Here is a 23028-nt window from a genome sequence, read left to right as displayed (position 1 = left end):
AACTCACGTATTAATATTAAACCACATATATTAATATTAAACCACATATAAACCACATATATATTAGGTTGGTGTAACGAGACACTTTCAAGCTCTATGTTATGGCCTTCTATATAGTTAGAGCTTTAATTTTTTACAGTGAGTATGTATTACTGTTATAATTAGAAATAATTTTTATTTTTTATTTATTTTTAAAGATTTTATTTATTTATTTGACAGAGAGAGACACAGAGAGAGAGGGAACACAAGCAGGGGGAGTGGGAGAGGGAGAAGTAGGCTTCCCGCCAAGCAAGGAGCCCGACATGGGGCTTGATCCCAGGACCCTGAGATCATGACCTGAGCCGAAGGCAGGTGCTTAATGACTGAGCCACCCAGGCACCCCAGAAATAATTTTTAAAAAGAAATGTTGAGAGAGACAGACAGGAATAAAATTCCCTAAGTTAAACAGGCCAAGAAAATTCTCATGCACAGTCTATTAATTCAATTCTGTTTTGGTATTATCATTTTCAGAGCACAGCAGGAGGCCAGGGGGCCGGGGGACAGTAGATGGGGTTGGCAGGAAGCATGATTTCAGAGTCTGAGGCAGGTTGTACGTGCAGGGGTGCAGTGCTCAGGAGTCCGACCCGGCCTGGGAGAGCTGCTTTCTTGACCAGCGCCATGTGTTCTGTGATATGAGGACCTCCCCGCTGTTCCAGAGCAAAGCATCTGAGTAGCACACCTTCTCCTCTTGCACGCCATGCTTGGTTTATTCCACAGACGGTGATAAGGAACAAGAAGAGATGAAGGGGCTTGCCCAGGTGAGGGAACAATACTGCCCTATGTCACTATAGTTTTTAAAATGCTTTCAAATTCACAGTTTGAACAGATCCCATCACCATACTGTGAGGGGAGCAGGACCGCGCCCGTTTTACAGGTGAGCGAGGGAGGCTCCCACAGGTAGAGAAACTTGCCCATGGCAACCTAGAACTCAGGACTCCCTGACCAGTTCTTTCCTTACTACATCTTTCTCTTTCCCTACCTCCCCAATCTGTTCTTTTTTCGTCTACCCACACCCAGCCCAATCCACTTGTCCAGGCACTGTGCAACCGTTCATCGACCCAATATTCATTCACCTAGTGTGGGTTAGGCACTGTGCCTGGTGCTGGGGACATGGTCAAAGGCCCTGTGCTTGTGGGACTCATAGCCTGAGGAAGAGTCAGACATATGAACAGGAAATTATAATACAGTGTAATAAGAGTAGGTCTAAAACTGAGCTCCTGATGGTCCTTCTACAGTCTTACAGTCTTCCTCATCTTGGTAAATGGTAACTCCATTCTTCCAATTTTCTAGTTGCTCGGGTGAAAACCTGGAGTCATCCTAGATTTCCCTCATGACCCACATTCAGTGTGTCAGCAAATAACACTGTCTCTCCCTTCAAGGTCCATCCAGAACCTGAGCATGTCTTGCCATCTCCATCACTCCATCCAGGCCAACTGCCATCACTGCTCGCACAGGTCATTGCAGTAGCCTCTTATGTGGTCTCCCTGCTTCTACCCTTGCCCCCTTTCTGTCTATTGTTAACGGATGGAAGCCAGACTGATCTCCTTACAACATAAGTCAGATCATGCAAGCCTTGCTCAGAACTCTCTGAAGACTTCTCTTCTCAGACTAAGAGCCAGCCTTTGTACTGACCTGCAGAACCCTGAAGATCTGACTGTTGCTTTCCTCCTCCCTGACCTCATTTCCGGCTGCCTTCCCCCTCACATCCTCTGCTCCCAGGATGCCCTCCTCATAGTCCCTCCAATATACTTGGCATGTTCCCACATGGGCCTCTGAGCTTGTGGTTTCCTGTACCTGGAGTGTTCTTCGTCCAGATCTAGGAGTGCCCCTCACCCTGTTCCATTCAAGTTCATACTGGAATGTCACCTGCTCAGTGGTGCCTTTCCTGGCCATCCTATTTTACCAGAAACACCTCCCCAGCTTCTTCTCTACTTTATCTTTCTTCTTACCACTTATCACATCAGTATCATAGATTTTACTTATTATCTTGCTTGCTGTCTGTCTCCTCTGACTAGTCCCATGAGGGCAGAGATTTCTGTCTCCTGGGCTTACTGCTGCATTCCCAGCACCAAGCCTCTTACAGGTTGTCAGCACACCTTAGGTGAATGAATGAATGGAATGGAGAGAGAGAGAGACATCCAAAGTATCAGGTGAGCACAGAGGAGGCAAAACTTTGGAGTGCAGACTATGAGGTAAGACTTCCTGGATGAGACTATACCTGAGCTGAGTCTTAAAAGATAATGAGCAATGGACAGGACAAGGGATGGCTCAGGGGTAGGAAGTGGAAGGGACTGGACCCTTCAGGGCTTAGCACAGTGCTGGCGAAGAAATAGGTATTCAATAAGTATCTATTAAATGGATAAATGGGTGGAGGAGAGGGGAAGCTCTTCTAGGCAGGGAGGGCAGCATGAGCCAAGCAACGGGTGTGGGGACAGCAGAAGCAGTTTCACTGCTGGGGCAGAGAAAAGTGCCAGATGAGGCTGAGAGAGGTGAGTTGAGCCAGAGCATGGTGGGCAGGTCTTGTAGTCCATGAGAAAGCATTTGGGCTTGATCCTGAGGCAGCAAGGAGCCACTGAAGGGGTTAGAACAGGGGGAGGAAGGGGCTAACTTGCTTGAGATTAGCATGAATCATCCCGAAGAGGATAGATTTAGTGCCAGAGCTGGTGTTTCCCATGGCTCTAGTTTGCAGAGAGTAGAGCAGGGAGAAGAGCTGGGCTACCTCACATTGAAAAGCAAACCTAGAGAGCACCAGAGTTTGAAGGCGGGAAGAGAACCATCCTGAAGGGGCAGTTCTAGGACTCACCTTCTAGCATGCTGAGATTGGCGTTCAGGGCTTCCACCTCACTCATGATAATGGGACAGAGCTGGCCATAAAAAGAATTTTAAAAAATTTCAGGTTATCACATTGCACTTGAAACCTCTATTTAGGGGCCTAGACCTGCAAACAAAGGCCTTCTGGTTAGGAGCCATTCTCCCTTTGGTCACCAGGACTTTCCCTGAAATTTGTCAATGCCTATGGACCCCATGTTCTGTACGTATGGGTGGTGTGTCATTGAATGCTGGCTAAACTTCAGAGCAACCGGGACTACACCCAGTTAGCCCCATGAAAGAAGGAGCCCTCGGCTTCTCTTTCTGTGGTGTGACAGGACACGTGCCCGGTGCATCTGGTGCGGTCACCCCTGAGGACCTGTTGCTGGACCCTTGCCGGCTGGGGACGCCACCGCCTCCCGCCTCCTCTGTGGCGGCACCATGCTCTGCTGGGAAGGTGCAAGCCGGGCCTTCGCTCTCCCCCTTGGCTGGCTTGAGAGCCCAGTAGTCAGACATCTGTTTAGATCAGAACCCCTTCTGGAGTTAGAAAAGCAATCTTGATTGGACTCGAGCTTGTCTGTAGGAAGGAGGAGGCGTGCCGACATGGGTGGGCCACCGTGTGCCAGGCGTGTGCTAAGCACTCGGCATGGTGGTTACCAGCAGAGGCTTGGGAGCCTGGCCGCCTCGGGTTGACTTGGCACGTGATTTGTACTCTGTTCTCAGTTTCCTCATTTGCAACACGAGGAGGATAACGGTACCCACTTCATTATGTTGTTGTGAGTAGAAATAGAAGTAATCCATGTAAAATTGCCCGCGCATAGCAAGCATTCAGTAAACGTCAGCTGTCTATTTTAACCCCATTTTGGTCTCACGACGGCGCTGAGAGGTGGGCACCACTGTCCCGCCTTCACAGATGGGAAAACTGAAGCTTAGAGAGCTTTAGCGAGTTGCCAGGAGTTATATAACCAGGACTTAGAATAGATAGTTGTGGTCTGAGCACTCTTTTCTGTTTTCCCACGGCACAGAGGGAGTACTAGAAGCAAAGCGTCCATGGTCTCTAAGTCCTATACACAATCCCAGCAAACTTAGCTAGTGGCTTCCTGTCAGAGCCCAGAGAACCACGCCTGGTTTCCAGCAGCGGAGCGATGGCGAGTGTGGGGTCCCCGAGCCTACAGTGCTTTCCCTGTCACTCTCTGACACGCAGGTGCACCGGCCCTCAGCACCTGCCAGGTGAGGATGGAGAAAGTCCGTGCAACCTTGGAGTCCCCCGACCAGCCGGCCACCTCCTCGGACAAGCTGCTGAGTGTGTTTGCGTATTGATTTCCTCACTGACGCTGACGTTCATCAAGCACTGCCTGCCAAGCATGAGGGGGATGGAGGCTTCCAGATACTGTTCTTGCCCTTTCATTTCCACTCCTCATCCTTTTCCTTGTCTCCCCCCAGATATGGGTAAGGCGTCCAGCGATGGTCTGGCCTGGACTGGAAAGAGGGCGCACAGCCAAATCCATCTCTCCCCTTCCTCAAACACTGATTTCTGGAATTGAGACACTTGTAACTTTGGAAGCTATCTTAACTTATACTGTTTCTGGAAACATCCTTTCTTCTCCCCCATTTCTTACCTATCAAAGTCGTACTTATACTTCAAGGCCCAGTTCAAGTCCTACATCCTCTAAAAAATATCCCTTTTGGGTTATTTTAGGCCGTTTTGATTGAATCTTTCCATTTCTCTGAACCCCTTCGGTTCAGTCTAATGATCATGTAGTTATGCATTAAATTCAAATACTCATTCAGTTATTGTTCCACAAGCCTGAGTTGGGTTTTCCTAAAAAGATAATAAGTTTATTCCTATTTTATATCCCCAACAGCCTGTAGCCTAGGGCTGGGCATGCAGTAGGTATGCAATAAACTCTTGTTGGTTGTTTGCCCATCCTGTGCTGAGCACTTGAGGTAGGGAATGCTGTTTCATTCATCTCTGCATCCCCAGCACTTAGCAGAATGTTTGGCACATGGCAGGCACTTGCAAAACTTAGTAAGTTGCAAAGGATAATGTGTGTGAAAGTGCCTTGGATGATGCCTAGCATACAACAGGTGCTCAATAAATGTTTATTGACTAAGAACTAGGTAAAGCATGGCAGAACCGCTGAGCATTTTACTGTGGTTGCATCACTTCTGAAGACTTACCATTTCATTTAAGTTCTTTAAAATAGGTTTCTCCATGGGCTCAGCAAAGGAGTTGTACAGGACACTGGGGAAAAAAAGAGAAAGAAACGGGCTTATTCAGGAACTGTATCTGCCAGTCGTGAACCTCCTCGGGCTCTGCCGGAGAATCCAGCCCCAGACCAGCAACTGCCCAGCATGGCGCTGCCACTCACCTGAGTTCTCCCGAAAATGACACATGGGCATGGCTCACTTGGGCGTAGCAGTCTTGGAGCTTCAGGATTGGGTGACCGAAGTCACTGAGGGCCAGGACAATGATACCGGTGAAGTAGACCCCAGAGAGAAACAGATCAGCTCCTCCTGTGTCTTGACTGTTGAGAGGAAAAAGTGCAAGGTTACCCAGGCCTGGGCAGGGGTGAGATGGATCATTTCTCTGACTCTCCACAGCCTATAAGCTCCTGTAGGCAAGAATTCTGTCACCTCTGGATTCCTGGCACCAACAAGAGGTAGGAGCAGAATACGTGCTGAGTGTTTACCAAACAAATGAAGCAATGAGTATGTGGCTAGGTGACAGCTTTAGCTTAGCTTTTTTATCCTGAGTGCTCTGGCCCCCATAGTGGCCGAGCATGTATTAAGCACCATTCATATGTGATGCTCACGTGGAGAGAGAACATGGGGTAGCCTTATTTAGGATGGGCACAGATGGGGACGAGACACTTAGATGCAGTCTGTGAACTCTTTGAGGGACTGGAGTGTCTGTTGTTTGTCTCCACACCCCCAGGATGAGCACATAGTGTAAGCACTTAATATGTGGCTGATGAGTCAGCAAAGAAATGAATGAATACCTGAATCTATGTTATTTATGGGAGAATATATAATTTCTCTACAGTGTACAGGTCTGGAGTTCTTGAGATGGGGATAAATGGTACTTGGTTGGCACTCAATAAATGGTTGTTGAATGACCAAGTGGATGAGTGGATGTGCTTTCTGGGGAACCAACTGAGGCAGACCTAAACATTACACCCAGGACAGTGACTTGCACGTAGTAGGTGGTCTGTAAGTGTGACTTGAATTTGATCCCTCGTTTCTCTAGGAGGGTGCAAAAGCCTTCTGGTAGGGAGAGAATTGGGCTCCAGCTGACTATTATCCTCTAATCTCCTTGTGAGGTAGGAAGGCCCATTTCCTATCAGTTGCCCCTGAGGATGGGGAAGCATGTGGAATGGCCCAAGATCATACAGTGACTCATTGAAGGTCTAAAATGTTGAGCATGAGTTCGTTCCTCCAACAGTCAGGGACTTCCAGCTCTTAGGAAATCTTTTTTTTTTTTTTTTAAAGATTTATTTATTTATTTGAGAGAGAAAGAATGAGAGACCAAGAGCACGAGAGGGAAGAGGGTCAGAGGGAGAAGCAGACCCCCCGCTGAGCAGGGAGCCCAATGTGGGACTCGATCCCGGGACTCCAGGATCATGACCTGAGCCGAAGGCAGTTGCTTAACCAACTGAGCCACCCAGGCGCCCACTCTTAGGAAATCTTAAATGACATTTTGCTCTGCCTTTAAGGGAAGGATGCTTTTCAGCCCTCCTCCTCCCCTGCCCAACCCCCAGCAGAGATATCCTGATTTAAATCTCTCCTGGAAAAAAGTACTCTCGAGAAAGACTGTTAGTGACTGAGGGAAAGAAGCCTAATGTCAAAAACATCAGCAAATTTTTGGACTTTCAATTTTGGTTCCATTTCTCCCCAGAAGAGCCGCAGACAGCATTGAGTGGAATACTCACAAGAGCGGAGACTTGATTTCCCAGTTGGTGCTGATGTTGGCAGTGCCGTGGTTGGTCAGGGCCTTGATTCCCACCCCAGGCACAAAGGCTAACGAAGTATTTGGAAATGAAAAGACATTGATTTTTATGCTGTAAAACAAGAAACAGAGAGGTTAGCGCATGTCTTCTAGCACATCTCTAAGTAAGGCAAAATCAGAAAGGAGGTTTGTGGAACTCCCGAGGGCAACTGTGAATTCCTGTGGAGGAAGGAACCTCGGGTCTGAGGTGCTGCCTCTGGGCACTGCCTTTTTTTTTGAACTCACGACCCTGAGATCAACACCTGAGCTGAGATCGAGAGTCGGACGCTTAACTGACTGAGCCACCCAGGCGCCTCTGGGCATTGCCTTCTAATGCCCCTTCAACCCTTACCAAGAAGCCCCTGGTGTCTGATTGAGGGGGAAATGAGCAAGTATAGAAACAGATTCGAAAATAATCAATTTTTCTAGTTTCATTAAAGACAGTATGAGGTACAACACTGCCATCGTGATTTTTCCCTGCAGCTGTTCCAGTGCTTCTCGATGGGGGCGGATATTAGTATTTTGGGTACGACAACCGTTTTGTGTACAGGGCTGCTATACACATCGCAGGGTACCTGGTGTGTGTGCCAACTAAATGCCAGCAGTGCCCCTCCCCCATCACTGGGACAGTCGCAAGGGTACCTTCCTTCTATTCTCAGATGCCCTCTATGTGGACAGTATCTTCCCTAGTTTAGAAACTTAGAGTATTAATTTCCCCTAGGATTATCTGAGCTGTCAACGGGTAGATAGGAAGCAGTGGGCTGCATGTAATCCTTATAGGTAGATGGCTCATGTATTGAGTGATTACTCCCTATCAGGCACTGGGGTAAGCACTTTACATGCATTGGATCATTTTAATCCTCACAATAATCCCATGAGGTTGTTGCTGGTTTTGCAATCTGCAATTCATAGATGAGAAGATAAGGAACGTGGCTGAAGTCATATATAAGTGGTAGAACCAGACCTGGAGCCCTCCTCAATCTGTCTTCAGACTGTGTTCTTAGCCAGCAGGCTATGCCACTTCATGTATTGTGCAAGGGGCACTTGACTTGGAGCTGAGTTTTGTGCTAGCTGTGCAACCTTGGGTATGATACTTAACCTCTTTCAGTCACTCAAAGGAAGGGTTACTCATGGGCAGGTTGGGAAGACAAAATGAGATCACCTGCGTATAACTGTGGCATGGGAGAAAGGCATTGTTATGAGCTAAGATTAGGAAAAACGTAAAACATAAATGTGATAGCTGATAACAAATGCTTATTTACTATTTCTTCTATTTTGCATCCTTTCCTACGTGTCTTTGTCATACACCCTGAGTCCCACTGTGGGAAGGAGATGGTAGAGGTTCATTTAACAGATCTTGGAAATATTTTCGGTTTGATACATATAGGTCTAATGCATTCCTTGTATTCAAGCTATGGATGCATCATTAAAGAAAATCATTTCTTTGTTGCCGGACATCTAGGTCGTTTCCAGTTATTTCTGTATTATAAACAATGCCACACTGAACATCCTCATATATGCTGTTTATGTGTATGTCTTTCTAGTGAGGATGCTGAAAAGTGGGATTGGTAGGTCAAAGAGCATGCATTAAAAAAACAAAGTCCTTGTAAATAACTTTCTGAAATGGAACCGTCCAATAGAAATAGAACGTGAGCCACATACATAATTTAAAAATTTCTAGTGACCACATTTATAAAAGGGAAAGGAAACAGGTGAGAGTGATTTTATTAATATTTTTTACTCAACCTGATACATCTAAAATAGTATGATTTCAACATATAATCAATATAAAAATTATTGATGGGATATTTTGTTTTCTCTTTTTCAAAATAAGTCTTCAAAATATGGTCTTTTTTTTTACATTCATAATATGACTCAGTCTGGACATTGAATTTCATCAGAAATACTTGTCCTATATTTAGATCGGATAAATTTTTCAACTGAAAAAGTACACTTCCATATCAAATTGTTCCACACATACTTAAAAGCTTTTCTTTTCTTTAAGATTTTATTTATTTATTTGACACAGAGAGCACAAGCAGGGGGAGCTGCAGGCAGAGGGAGAGGGAGAAGCAGGCTCCCAGCTGAGCAGAGAGCCCGACGTGGGGATCAATCCCAGGACCTGCGATCATGACCTGAGCCAAAGGCAGACGCCCAACTGACTGAGCCACCCAGGTGCCCCAAAAGCTTTTCAAAAACTGAATTGAGTGAGTACCAGTTTTTAAATTAAAATTAATTAAAAATTAAATAAGTAAACCTTCAGTGCCTTAGTTGTACTAGTCCCGTTTCCAGGGCTCGGTAGCCACATGTGACAGGTGGCTCCTGTGTGGGCAGCTCAGGTCAAAAAGTACTGTACCAGTTTCTCTACTCCCACTAGCAATCTTCACCTACACTTCATAATATATGTTTAACCCCGGATTTTTCTGCTGGAACATTATTGTCATTGTAATTAAATAATTCATTTTGTAAATATATAATGTCCATCTCTCTTATTGGACTTTAAGGGCAGGGGAATATATCTGTGTCATTCACTACGATATCCCCCATGCCTGGAACAAAGCCTTGGTACCTAGTAGGTACTCAATAAATACTTGTTGAATGGCTGTCTTTATTAACAACTAGAGCATTTGCTAGGAGCTCTTCCTAGATCACCATTCTTCTACCCACCCCCCAAGCCCCACCAAAACTCATGGTTTTATAGAATGGTATCCTTGATAGCAGGGAAATTATTGCTCCAAAGGGTTAGAGCATCAGGGAATTATCACTGGATTGATAAAGCCTTGGGGTCAAATTGTGAATCACAGATAATTCCTTATAAAATCTTGACTCTCTGCTTTACCTTCAAGATTTAGTGCAAGATGGACAAAGGTGTCCTTTCCCTATACCGCCTTTGGGGCTTTTGTTGGCAAATATGACAGGTTGCTGCTGTCTGAACATCCATTTCCCTTTCTTCTTTCCCAAACATCCCTGAATTGGCTCAGGATGACAAAGATGTCTGCTTGGAAAATGAATTTTCCAGTCTCCCTTGCTAATAATAGTAAGTATGGTCATAAGAGAGATCTGTCCATTATCGAGTACCAATAGAGCAGGGCTCCAGAAAAAAAAACCTCACTGAAGAGACGAACCCAGCTTTTAAGAGCCCTCTTAACTCCTTCTTGGGCCTGAAATATGGATTTGATGGCTGAGCTGCTGTGGCCAAACTGGACCATGAGACAACCTTGAGGACAGAAGCCAGAACTGAGGACGGCAGGGCAGAGAGATACAAAAAGGCTGGGTTCAGATAAAATTGTGGGGCTTCCATAGGATCCCTCTACTCTTTCTTATTCTTTTCTTTTTTTTCTTTTTTTGTGGGGCTTGAACTCATGACCCTGAGATCAAGACCTGAGCGGAGATCAAGAGTCAGACGCTTAACTGACTGAGCCACCCAGGCGCCCCTCTACTCTTTCTTTTGAGCTTCTTAATTGTGGCCCATTTCTATGACTTTTAAAATCTCAACTAAACTTCATTAAAATAAAGAAAGACTTGATGAGGGTAGATTTGTTTCTGAGACTGTGACTGAATCCTGTATCTAGGTTAGGGTGTGGGGGCAACAACGGGATGGACAAAAATTTCTCTTAGAATTCAAGGGGCAAGGTATTCTCATTTTAGGGAAGAGGCAAGGACATCGCGACTCTGAACAGATTCCCCAGGTGCATACAACTAGTGTGTAGCAGGGATAGGACTTGGACCCAGGTGTTCTGACCCCAATCCTACACTCTTTGTCAGCTTTATGATCCCTGTTTCTTGAGGTCATTCATCTGATAAGCCCCTTACCAAAGATTAACTCTGTGTTAACTTCTACTCTGCAGGTCCCTGGTGTTACACCAGAACACAGGGTGACATATCCACAACCCTAAGGTTTTAAAGAGTAATTTCACTGCTAAAAATACTCTTTTACTTACTTTGAAAAATTGTAGTTCACATAATCAACCTTCAGAAATTCCAGAGATTCAGAACCTTTTAGGTCTGGGATATTTTTTTCCATAACCATTTGCTCAATCATCTCCACCCCGGCTAGAACGCCTATGAAGGAACCAAAGAGAGTGTTTATTGATAATGACGAAGATGATAATGGCATCATTAGACATACACGTGAAGTTCACTGAGCAAGGCGTGCTCTTAGAAACTTAGAAAGCAGCAACCCTACAAAGTGGTGCTGTTTTCCCTGTTTCACAGAAGAAAACACTGGTCCTCAGAGAGGCTAATGAAGACCCCAGGACCCCAGGACTAACAGCACGAGAGATTCTCATTATGTGGCCAAGGCTAAAGGATACTACTACAGGACGTTGTGATAGGAGAAGTACAAAATATTATCATTATCCACATTTTACAGATGAACAAACTGAACCTCAAAGAGATGGATTCTTACCTAAGTCACACGGCAAGGAACTGGGGGCCCCATAGTCAAATCTGGGCAATTTGGCTCCAGAATCCATGCCTTATTAGAAAGTTATTCCACATTCTCCCCTTTCCCCTAGATTCTTTAGTTTAGTTAGTTTTTTTTTTTTTAAAGATTTTATCTATTTATTAGAGAGAGAGAGAGAGCGCGAGCACATGAGTAGGGGGAGGGACAGAGGGAGAAGCATACTCCCCACTGAACAGGGAGCCCGACGTGAGGCTCGATTCCAGGACCCCAAGATTACGCCTGAGCCAAAGGCAGACCCCAACGGATTGAGCCACCCAGGCGCCCCTCCCCTAGATTCTTTAAGCTCATCAATTTTTGGCCTGAGGTGCATGGACTGTTGGGCACTCTTAACCCTCCTGAAATCCTAGTAAAAGACTGTGAGTAGGATGTGTGTGCGTGTGCATTTGGGTCTCATTGTTCAGGGGAGAGGGGCCACATTTGCATCAGATTCTCAAAGAAACCCAGGACTCCAAAAAGGTTAGTAAGCTCCGCTTTTGTGCAATTCAGGAATAAATCTGTCTTTATGTGGTAACACCACAGGACACATTTTTCAGAGTTCACGGAGAAAAAGAGCCCTCCTTCTCATAAAGAGCTTGAGAAAAGTAACTGACATAGTAATGAAGAATGATCTTTTCATTTTAACCTTCTTAAGGAGGAAGCTTTGCCTTTACTCCCTATTTTGCAGCTTAAGCTCATTTCCACTTACGCTATCCCTGTGGAGATTCAGAGCAGATCTTATCCTCTATAATACCATGAATAATATTATAATACAGGGATGCAGGGATAGGATGTAAAGGATATAAAGATGGAACCAAAGGCACTATCAGACAGCTTAGTTTCGAATCCCAACACTGTCATGAGATAATGATAATTGTGTGTCTGTGTGGGCCAGGACTGTCTACACTTTACACGTATTCTAACCTTTTATCCTCAGAGCAACCCAGTGACATATATATTATTATTCCTATTTCACACAGGAGGCAGTTGAGGCTCAGAGAGATTCCCAGACTTGCCCGAGAGCTCACAGCTACTGCGTGTCATCAGCGAGGCTTTGGAGGAACGGGGAGCAGAGAACAGAAATCAGGCAGAGCAGACCTGAACTCCGATCTTGCCTCGCCCCCTTACTGGTGTGTGATGTGGCAAATTCAGTCCAGCCCCTCTGAGACTCAGGTTCCTCCTCTGTAAAATGACTATCCCTTCTTTGTAGGGTTGTTGTGGGAATTAAATCAACCCAGAGCCCATAGGCACATATCAAAGAGCGTAGCCATGGTAGATGCTCAGTCAAGGCATGGTTCTGACTTTATAGTGTGTCCACCCCATGCCATATCTGTACAGATGATTCCATCTGGTCCTCACATCACGACAGGCGGGGCACATTATTGTCATTCTCCTCACCCCGTTTTCCACATGAGAAAACCCACTGGCCCCACCCTACATATTGAGGAAAGGGGCAGAACTGAGATTCATACCCATGTGAACTGACTAGATCTGTTCTTTAAATTGCTCTGATCTTGAGGGTGGAATAAGCTATTCTCACAACTTTAATACTGTTAGAAGATGTCTATTTCTGATATGTATTTCTGTGCATATAAGCGTATCAATATAGTAACAAGATACACACACATGCAAATATACATGTGGATACACATGTGCATTCCTGGTATGTATTTCTCATTATAGCCAGCTCATATGACAATTGTGCAAGATGGATCAACTTTAGATTCCCTGTACCACAAGAGGAACTGGGGGAAGGACAAAGAGTTGCCCAAAACTCAGTCTTCCCTTCCTCCATCCCTCCCTTTCCCTCCATCCTTCCTGTTTTTCTTTTTTGGTGTAGCAGGTGAGGCGTTTCCTGGTCACACTTAGGTATTTCTGAGTTAGACTAGCAGTACTTGAGTTGATTGCTTTAGTTAAGAAGGGATTGGAGTGAATCTATCTGCCTGTATTCTGTAATCTTGGGCCAAGATTTACAGGAGAGAACTAGGCCCACACACTTTGATTTTGCAGTATCTTTCCCATATGCAATCTGCCCTCACCCCAGCTCTGCTCCACATTTTTCTCTCCCTGTGTTTATAAACACCTCTAAAGGAGTTTTTCTTAATCTTTCAATGTCTCAGGCTCCTTTTTGCATCTAATGGATGTATGGAGCCTCTCAAGAAAAATGCACAATCATCATCTACATTAAATTTGGCACACAATTTTAGGGGACTCTAAGTTCCTTTTGGAGTTAAGCCCTTTCTGAAGTTCTAAGGTGTTACTTTTACTCTCACATCTCCTCCCCTCTAGCCTATGACGTATCCTCCTTTAGAGCAGAGGTGTTTGTTGTAGGTGCAAGGGGGGGGGGGGACAGGTGGCAGGGGTCAGGGAGAGAATGAATATCTGTGGCCGTGTTTGGACAGGCCTACCATCAACGTCATTATTTTTTAGAAACACTTCCTTCCCAGCCATCTTAGCAGCCTCCACATAAGGGGCTGGATCATCCCACAGGAGAGCTTGCCTCAGTCATGGAACAGTCCAATATGAGCTTGGGTCATAATCTCCACCTGTAGCCTGGCTTCTGGAAGCATTCCACTCACCATAGTCCAGAGCCCGCTGAGTAACCCTGGCCTTGATTCCAGGGTAAACGGTCTGGGCAGATGAGATGTAGAGATCCCACAGGAAGAAACATCCCCAGAGGACTTGGACTGCCTTTGTACGCATCTGCAATTAACCAACATTTATGGTTCCTTTATTATTTTTGACTTTTCTTTGGTCAATTCCATCCAGCTTTTCTATGATTTCTTGTTTCATTGCTCACTTTCAGAACTCACTCTATCCACCCGTCTGTTCATATATCCATCCATCCATCCAACCATCAATCCACCCACCTACCCAGTAATCATTTATTGAACACACCAGAAATATGCTAGGTGCTGAGGATGCAGAGATGACCTGTGTGTCCTTGACTTCTGCTTCTCACAGACCAGTGGGTGAGTCAGACACGCACACAGGTGATTATGACTCATTACAATACGATGCAGTGCAATGTAACACAAGCGCCTTACCGTAAATACCACACTTGTGATATGCCTTGGGAAGGGTAAGGGGGTGGGGATGCCAAATTTTTGAAAGTTTTAGAACACAAGTCAGTAGTTTAGAAAGGTGGCTTCAGAGAATGTGAGACAATCACTCATCTGCTTAGAGACACTTAATGACTCCCCTTTGCCCGTAGGACAGAGTTTAAGCTCACAGCCCAGCTGTAAGACCCTGCCCTGCTCTACACTTCTACCACCTCAAAGACTTCCCTCCTTAACACACATGCCAGGCTCACCCCAGAATCTAGTATAATGCCTGGCACACAGTAGATACACACATACAAAATCTGAAATAAATATCTCCAAGGAGAGGGACCACATCCTTTTTGCTGTTTATATTGCTAGTGCTTGGCATATATTAAATATTCAGTGTATGCTTGTGTAATTAATGGACTCAACGAATTAATGCCAGCCCATTTTCTTTTCTTTTCCTCCCTCCCTCTTTCTTCTTTCTTTTTTAAAAATATTTTATTTTTTATTTTTTATTTTTAAAAATTTTATTTATTTATTTGACAGAGAGAGACACAGCGAGAGAGGGAACACAAGCAGGGGGAGTGGGAGAGGGAGAAACAGGCTTCCCATGGAGCAGGGAGCCTGATGCGGGGCTCGATCCCGGGACCCTGGGACCATGACCTGAGCCGAAGGCAGACACTTGACGACTGAGCCACCCAGGCACCTCTCTTTCTTTTCTTTCCTTTCTTTCCTTTCTTTCCTTTCTTTCTTTCTTTCTTTCTTTCTTTCTTTCTTTCTTTCTTTCTTTCTTTCTTTCTTCCTTCCTTCCTTCCTTCCTTCCTTCCTTCCTTCCTTTCTTTCTTTCTTTCTTTCTCTCTCTCTCTCTTAGTAGGCTCCTCACCCAATATGGAGCCCAGTGTGGGGCTTGAACTCACGACCCTGAGATTGAGACCTGAGCTGAGATCAAAAGTTTGATACTTAACTGACTGAGCCACCCAGGTACCCCCCAGCGCACTTTCTTGATGAATGAAGCACAGGTTACCAATAGCAACAGTGACATGGCTTTCTTTTAATGACAGCTGAGCGAGTAATACATTCACAGGCCTTGTTTCTAGTTCTGGCAGTTTACAATCTGGGTGAGCTACCCTTGTGTTCATATGTGCCAAAGACCCACAGGTGACAGATACCCACTGAGTTAACATACAAACATGAAACAAATCAGGGAAGCATTTGTGGGGGTGGTCAAGGAAGAGGAAGTTGTGGGAGCCATGCAAAGGGTGGGGTCAGGCCAGGTAGGGCAGGGAAGGATTCAGAGAAGGGCGGGGATTCAGGCACAGTCTGGATGAAGGAAAAGATCATTGCAAGAGGTATGTATGCGGTGCTTGGCCAAGAAAAGAAAGAGGTTTGATAAAGGGGATTGTGTGGGCTTTGTGGATAAGGCCATAGATGTAGACGACAGTGTGTTCCAGAGAATTTACTTGAGAGGAAGAGAACAGTTTGACCAGGAAGAGGAGTATCCATGCAGGGCTGTTGCTAGCCTATCTTGGCCTTTTGTATGGAATGGGAGAAGGTGCCCTTTGGAGATACACCCCTTCTGGCACAAAGTGGGGCAAGCAGAAAATGTTTTAGGAAAATCCCATACCAGTGTGTCCAGCTTGGTAGGTAGAGCCAGGGCTGTCCCACTCACCCCTTGGGCTAGCACTTTTTTATTTTTAGATTTTACTTATTTATTTATTTTAGCAAGAGAGAGCGAGCGAGCATGGAGCCTGACACGGGGCTCGATCCTATGACCCCGAGATCATGGTCTGAGCCAAAACCAAGACTATTGGTAGAATGAATTGTAAATGAAGGAAGAACCCTTACCTCACTCTGCATTATATTACAGTTCTTTGCAGAGGTGATTAACAAAGCATTTGTACACGGGTGGAGTGCATGCACCCACTAGAACAGATGTTGTCCACAGTCCAGGAACAGGGTTGGGGAGGTTAGGTACTGGATCATGGGGACAGGAGAAGTCTTGGGAGGACTGGCCAGTGTGGCTGGGGTACTGGGGGTGGGGTGGGAGACTCAGAGTAGTGATTGAAGACTTGGAGATTGAAGAAATGGAGACATTTTAATATCTTAACACTGCTATGGTCTTAACCTTCAGTATGATGTTTCAACCCTACAGAGTTGGTTTGGGTTATACTGGACAATGTACAAAAGAACCTGGACAGCAGTGCTGGGGGCAGGGCTATGGAGGGGTGGCTTGGGAATGGTTGGGTGCAGAGGACACCAAGGGAAGCGTAGAGCAATGACAATAAGAGCCAAGGGGGCAGGACTTGTGTAGGAGACCCGTCTCTGGTCAGGCAGCAAGTGATCTCAGGGTTGGAGGAAATGTGAGGAGTGGGACAAGCAGCGAGGGGCAGGGTGATATTAATATCTTATATTCAGTTAGAATGGATGCAGAAGCGAGGCCCAGTTGCCATCTGTGCTAGGCTCTCCTTGATCCTTGTTGTCCTGGGTTGGGGGTGGTGGTCAAGGGTTCCTGGAGAGGGGGATAGGAAGAGATGGATGAAACTATGGGAGTCAGGGCAACACTCCTGGGGCTGAGATTAGTTGCTATTCACCAACTGGTATAAAAGTACGTCCACATTTTAACAAACGGTGAGGCCATACTGATGTGCAGTCACACTGAATTGCTGTGGGAAAAGAATTGTAAATGAATGTCTCATGCCAAGGCAGGCATGAGAAGGCTTTTTTTAAAAAGAGGAAAACATTTTCATAACAGTGCAATGCAATGGGAAAAAATATTAGATCAAAAAGTCTATACACATTAGACTGTATCCAAATTAAGGTTGAAATGATCTCTCTGCCTGGCATGTAGTTAGGACCTCAAGAAGTATTTGCTACCTGACCAACTGACTGGCTTATAAGATTCTGGTTAGGGGCACCTGGGTGGCTCAGTTGGTTAAGCGACTGCCTTCGGCTCAGGTCATGATCCTGGAGTCCCTGGATCGAGTCCCGCATCAGGCTTCCTGCTCAGCAGGGAGTCCGCTTCTCCTTCTGGCCCTCCCCCCTCTCATGTCCTCTCTCTCATTGTCTCTCTCTCAAATAAATAAATAAAATCTTAAAAAAAAAAAGATTCTGGTTAACTAAGAAATGTTCTAGGAAAGTGTGAAAAAAAAAGGGGAAAACTAAACCATCATATAAATAACTCTGTTTCTACAGTGAAAAAGCATAATAAACCAAATCAGAGCTATTACTTGTTAATGGAGTAACAACTAAAATAATGAATTTGTGTTTGTTTATATATGTTTATATATATATATATATATATATATATATATTTTTTTTTTTTTTACCATTTACAGAACTCACAACCATCCTTGGAGGTGGATGTTGCTATAATCCTACCTCCCTCCCAGACACGTGAACACAGAGACTTGGAGAGTCTGAATGACTTGTCTGAGACCATGGTAAGTCAGGCACCTGGGAACCACACCTTGCTCTTCTGGTTCCCAATTCTAGTGTTTATGAATTGAATTACTTGATAAGTGCTAGATTTTTCATTTTCATCTGGGAACTTTAGGAGATGCTTGATGCCATCTTCTATGTGGAAAAAAAAATCTAAACATCTGGATATTTTCAAGTGTCAAAGTGCAAATCCTATCATATTTTCTTGCGTACAGATGGAATTTTAAATGCTCTTCCAGCAGCAAAAATCTATTTTCCCTTCTCGGGTAAAGGAAGTTTCTGAAATGGTTTACACTGATGGAGATCCAGGAACTCAAAATTTCACATGGAAAAACATATTTTTCCTCTAGAAATTTTATGAGTGAATGAAATTATGGGGCTATAAAAGGATTGTATGTAATTTTCAGTTGAATTGTTTGTTAGGATGATAATTTATGGGCAGAGGAGGGAAGGAACCTTGTCAAGTAAGGAGCTGAGTCCTTAAAGGTTAAGTAATTTGGCTGACAAGAAAGGGCAGAAGGAGTTGCCTGCTAAAAGAAGGGATCCAAGATGACTTAAAAACCCTGCCAACAAGTTACCTATTTTGTTGCGTCTAAGGAATTGTTTCTTTCCATGATTCAAAGCCTCAGAAGTCATTACATTTCCATACCAATAAATGGACAGAATAACATTTCTAAATTAGATGGCTCTACCATAACAACATTTTTCTAGATATGTCTCTTGAGGCAAGGGAAACAAAAGCAAAAATAAATTATTGGGACTTCATCAAAATAAAAAGCTTCTGCACTATGAAGGAAACAATCAAAAAACCTAAAAGGCAACCTATGGAATGGAAGAAGATATTTGCAAATGACATATCTGATAAAGGATTAGTATCTAAAATATGTAAAGAACTTATACAACTCAACACCCCAAAACCTTACAATAATCCAATTAAAAAACAGGCAGAAAACATGAACAGACATTTCTCAAAAGAAGACATCCAGATGCCCAAGAGACACATGAAAAGATGTTCAATATAACTTATCACTGGGGAAATGCAAATCAAAAGTACAGTGAGATATTACCTCACACCTGTCAGAATGGCTAAACAATGACACAAGAAACAACAAGTGTTGGCAAGGGGTGTGGAGAAAAAGGAACTCTCGTGCACTGTTGGTGGGAATGCAAACTGGTGCAGCCACTGTGGAAAATGGTATAGAGGTTCCTCAAGTAGTTTAAAAAATAGAATAACCATATGATTCAGTAATTGCACTACTGGGTATTTACCCCCAAAATACAAAAACACTAATTCAAAGGGATACATGTACCCCTATATTTATAGCAGCATTATTTACAATAGCCAAACTATAGAAACAGATGAGTATCCATTGACATATAAATGGATAAAGAAGTGTAATACACACACACACACACACACACACACTCAATGAAATTTCATTTGGCCATAAAAAAGAATGAAATCTTGCCATTTGCAACAACATGGATGGAGCTAGAGAGTATTACGCTAAGTGAAATAAGTCAGTCAGAGAAAGACAAATACCATATGATTTCACTCATATGTGGAATTTAAGAAACAAAACAAATGAGCAAAGGAAAAAAGAGAGGCAAACCAAGAAACAGACTCTTAACTATGGAGAACAAACTGATGGTTACCAGAGGAGGTGGGGCGGGGGGGATATGTGAAACAGGTGATGGGGAATAAGGAGGGCCCTTGTCCTGATGAGCACTGGGTGTTGTATGGAAGTGTTGAATCACTATATTGTACACCTGAAACTAATATTACACTGTAGGTTAACTAACCAGAATTAAAATAAAAACTTCATAAATAAAAACATAAATATATTAGGTGGCCCTTGCCTGAGCCATTCTGATGAGCAGAAATGAGAAAACTCTTATTTCTTACCAGGGGTGCCTGGGTGGCTCAGTCGTTGAGCATCTGCCTTCAGCTCAGGTCATGATCCCAGGGTCCTGGGATTGAGCCCCACATCAGGCTCTCTGCTTCTCCCTCCCTCTGCCTCTGCTGTTCTCCCTGCTTGTGCTCTCTCTCTCTCTCTCAATAAATAAAATCTTAAAAAAAAAAAAAGAAAACTCTAGTACAACTTAGGAAATTTCTGAGACAGGTAGACTTGCCACTGGTATTCTCAGAGGGGAACTCTGACAGACTTTGGGAAAATCAGTTCAAGGAGGTGATAAATGAATGAAATGCAGCCTTTAAAACAGGGGCAAAAGTTGAAAAATTAAGTCCAATTGGCTTAAAGAAGCCTGGATTGCCAGAATATTCCAACCTAATGGTTAAGACAAAATGGGTATAAGGCATCTAAATCAACAGGTATAGAATATGGGCAGAACTGTGGCAGAATATGGGCTATTTCAAGGGATTCAGCTCACATATCTGATTTTTACCAAGATCTCAAATTACAAGGGCATTGAAAATTTACACCTAGTCTTCCTCAAACTCCATACTTAACACAAACAGGTTAAACAATTCCGGCAAGTGGGAGGGCCCTTTGCTCCGGCAGGGTAGGATGTAGGTCACCTGATGTGGTTTAAGACCTGGCCCCAAAGCACAGAGATCACAGCGGTCCCTTCTTCCTAAATCCACACTGGTTCAAGTTAGAGACAAGTTAGCCTTTTCTGCCACTGATCCGGGATCCACCCTGAAATGCAGGCAAAAATAAGTCCAGGGGCGCCTGGGTGGCTCAGTCCTTAAGCGTCTGCCTTCAGCTCAGGTCATGATCCCAGGGTCCTGGGATTGAGCCCCACATCGGGCTCCCTGCTCAGCGGGAAGCCTGCTTCTCCCTCTCCCACTCCCCCTGCTTGTGTTCCCTCTCTCGCTGTGTCTCTCTCTGTCAAACAAATAAAATCTTAAAAAAAAAAAAATAAGTCCAGAAGATTGAGTGGCTGTCTTAACATTGCCAAAATGATGCAAATGTCAATCACTCATCCACACCAACTCTCTTTTCTTTCTTAGGCCTGCTCATTGTCTTCTCGGTGGGCATGAGTGACATAAAAGACAAAAAAACAAAACAGAAAAACCTAGGCAGACTATAAAGACTCAGGCTACCTGACGGCTGACTGAGCTGGGACAGCACCAGAGAGGGGGCAGTCCCCACTGGGAGATTTTGCGCTGGCAGAGACCAGAAGTTTGTTCACGATTCTTACCTCAAGCAGAGGAAGCGTCCAAAGCTGGGGAGCACCTTCGATTCCTTCTGCCTCTGAAGCTACGTGTTCTCCGCTTGAGCCTTGAACTCAGCTGCTGAAAAGACAAGATAATTAAGTCTGAATCATCTAGTGGTGGATTTTTTTTTAAATGCCTCTTTCAAAATGTGCTACTTAGTCGCTACACTTCAATTGCCCAATAGCATGAACGAACACTCCAGCCTCTACCTAGATGAGCAGACAATGCCACCCATGCAATGCTTACTCCCTGTAAAACACACACACACACACACACACACTATTATGACTACGTTACCAGAATGATTAACTCAAGACTTCCAATGTACTGAAAGAGGTGTCAAGTTGCATTGTATTGAAAGAGGAAGAATTTTCCCTTCTGGGTCAATAAGCCAGTTTTTCCTGGCCAGGGTGCCTGTAGCGGATGGCCTAACTACTGCCCAGAATACCTTTTGGACTTTTGGTGGATCGGCTTCAGTCCGAAAGCCTGAGGCTTGATAACCGGGCTGACCTAGTTACCACCTTTACCTTTCAGGGTAGGAGCAGAGCACAGATGGTATCTCTAAGTGTTTGCTCCTCTTCGGGTGGGTTAGTGCCTTCCGCTCCCAGTATTTCTTTGAGGTTCAGTTGGGTGGGTGCATCAACTCCTATGTGACTTCACACCGGTAGGTTCTAAACCCTATCCACCCTCCCGTCCCTCATGTTTTAGTCTTTACATTTTACACAGCCAGGGATCTGATTGCATGAAGTATCTAAGGTCTTATTTACAGTTTTCTGGGTAAGATAGGGCAACCCACTGTCTTAGTTTTCTCAGGATGCAGGATTTTCAGTACTAAAACCAGAACAGTCCTGGCAAAACCCAGGAGATTGGTAACCCTAAGAAGAACAACAGGCTTGCTCACTTGGCATTGTCCGCACTCCTGACAGCTCTTCAGGTCTCTCACCCAGGACGCCTCCAGTTATATTTACCTATTTAACTTGTGTTTCCTTAGAGACACAATGGGAATAAAAAATAGTATCTACCTTGATAGGTTCTGGTGGAAAAAAAAGTGTTAACCGTCAGTCTGTTGGGGCTGTTATGACGTCTAAACAACAGACGTTTATTGCTCACAGTTCTGGAGGCTGGGAAGTCCAAGATTAAGGAGCCAGCATGATCACATCTTCCTGGTTCAGAGCCAGCGCCTCTGACTGTGTCCTCACATGGTGGAAGGAGCCAGGGATCTCTCTGGAGCCTTTTTATACAGCATTAGTCCCATTCATGAGGGCTCCACCTTCATGACTTGAGCACCTCATAAAGGCCCCACCCACAGATACCATCACTTTTGGGGATTAGGATTTCAACATATGAATTTTGGAGGGACGCAAACATTCAGACCATAGCAATAACCTGGAAGAATTTGCTCTTAAAACTGAAAAATGCTGTAAAATTTTATTCATCAGTGTATGTCCTTATCAATGGTGATACAAGCCTGAAGATACTCTCCTCACCGAATCATTTATTGTCAGTCATCACAGATTCCACTCATTCAGTCCACAAATATTGGGCAAGGACCTCTTCAGTAAAGAAGACAGAATCCCTGTCCATGTGGAGTTTATTAGATGAAGCTATAAAACAAACAAGCAAACAGCATAACAGATAAAAATGTATAGATTGTGATGTACGCTATGAAGGAAATGAGGGACTGTGTTGGTGTGGTGGTCTTGTAATTGGCGGGGTGCTGTCGCTGGGGGAGGCATGCTCGCTTTGTGGGGTGGCCCAGGAAGGCTTCTCTGAGGAGGTGTACTGGAGCCGAGATCTGACCTCTGAAGGGAATGGGGATACAAACCTCTGTACCGTACGAAGGACAGAAATACAGGCATTAGGTATCTGAACGGTGGTCTCCGGTGGGTAGTTGGAGCTCTGGGGAAAGTTTGACTGGAAATGTGAATTTCTTTTTTTTTTTTAAAGATTTTATTTATTTATTTCAGAGAGAGAGAATGAGAGAGAGCACATGAGAGGGGGGAGGGGCAGAGGGAGAAGCAGACTCCCCGCCGAGCAGGGAGCCTGATGCGGGACTCGATCCTGGGACTCCAGGATCATGACCCGA

General features: G+C 44.6%; 1 protein-coding gene and 1 long non-coding RNA gene across 2 annotated transcripts in view; one reads left to right on the top strand and one right to left on the bottom strand.

Moving 5' to 3' along the window:
* The window catches only part of BPIFC (BPI fold containing family C), a 55957-nt gene that overhangs the window by 20154 nt on the left and 12775 nt on the right, over window positions 1–23028 (bottom strand). The window contains exons 3-9 of the mRNA XM_045867014.2: window positions 20927–21020; window positions 13856–13979; window positions 10777–10897; window positions 6780–6908; window positions 5220–5375; window positions 5029–5092; window positions 2843–2903 (exon numbers count right to left, since the gene is read on the bottom strand). Of these exons, the coding sequence (XP_045722970.2) occupies window positions 2843–2903; window positions 5029–5092; window positions 5220–5375; window positions 6780–6908; window positions 10777–10897; window positions 13856–13979 (655 nt within the window). The 5' untranslated portion in view covers window positions 20927–21020. The remainder of the gene's footprint in view (window positions 1–2842; window positions 2904–5028; window positions 5093–5219; window positions 5376–6779; window positions 6909–10776; window positions 10898–13855; window positions 13980–20926; window positions 21021–23028) is intronic.
* Window positions 459–22503, top strand: LOC135364393 (uncharacterized). Its single transcript, XR_010411355.1, has 5 exons — window positions 459–5510; window positions 8865–9042; window positions 12257–12406; window positions 17659–17763; window positions 20736–22503. It is a non-coding gene; the product is annotated as an uncharacterized LOC135364393 (long non-coding RNA).

The sequence above is a fragment of the Mirounga angustirostris genome, unplaced genomic scaffold (genome assembly GCF_029215605.1).
Source record: "Mirounga angustirostris isolate CCGP_5_RB_7025 unplaced genomic scaffold, mMirAng1.0.hap1 SCAF_5, whole genome shotgun sequence".
NCBI classification, from domain to species: domain Eukaryota; kingdom Metazoa; phylum Chordata; class Mammalia; order Carnivora; family Phocidae; genus Mirounga; species Mirounga angustirostris.
Note: the sequence above shows the minus strand (reverse complement) of the source record. Positions and strands in the feature narration are given on the sequence as shown.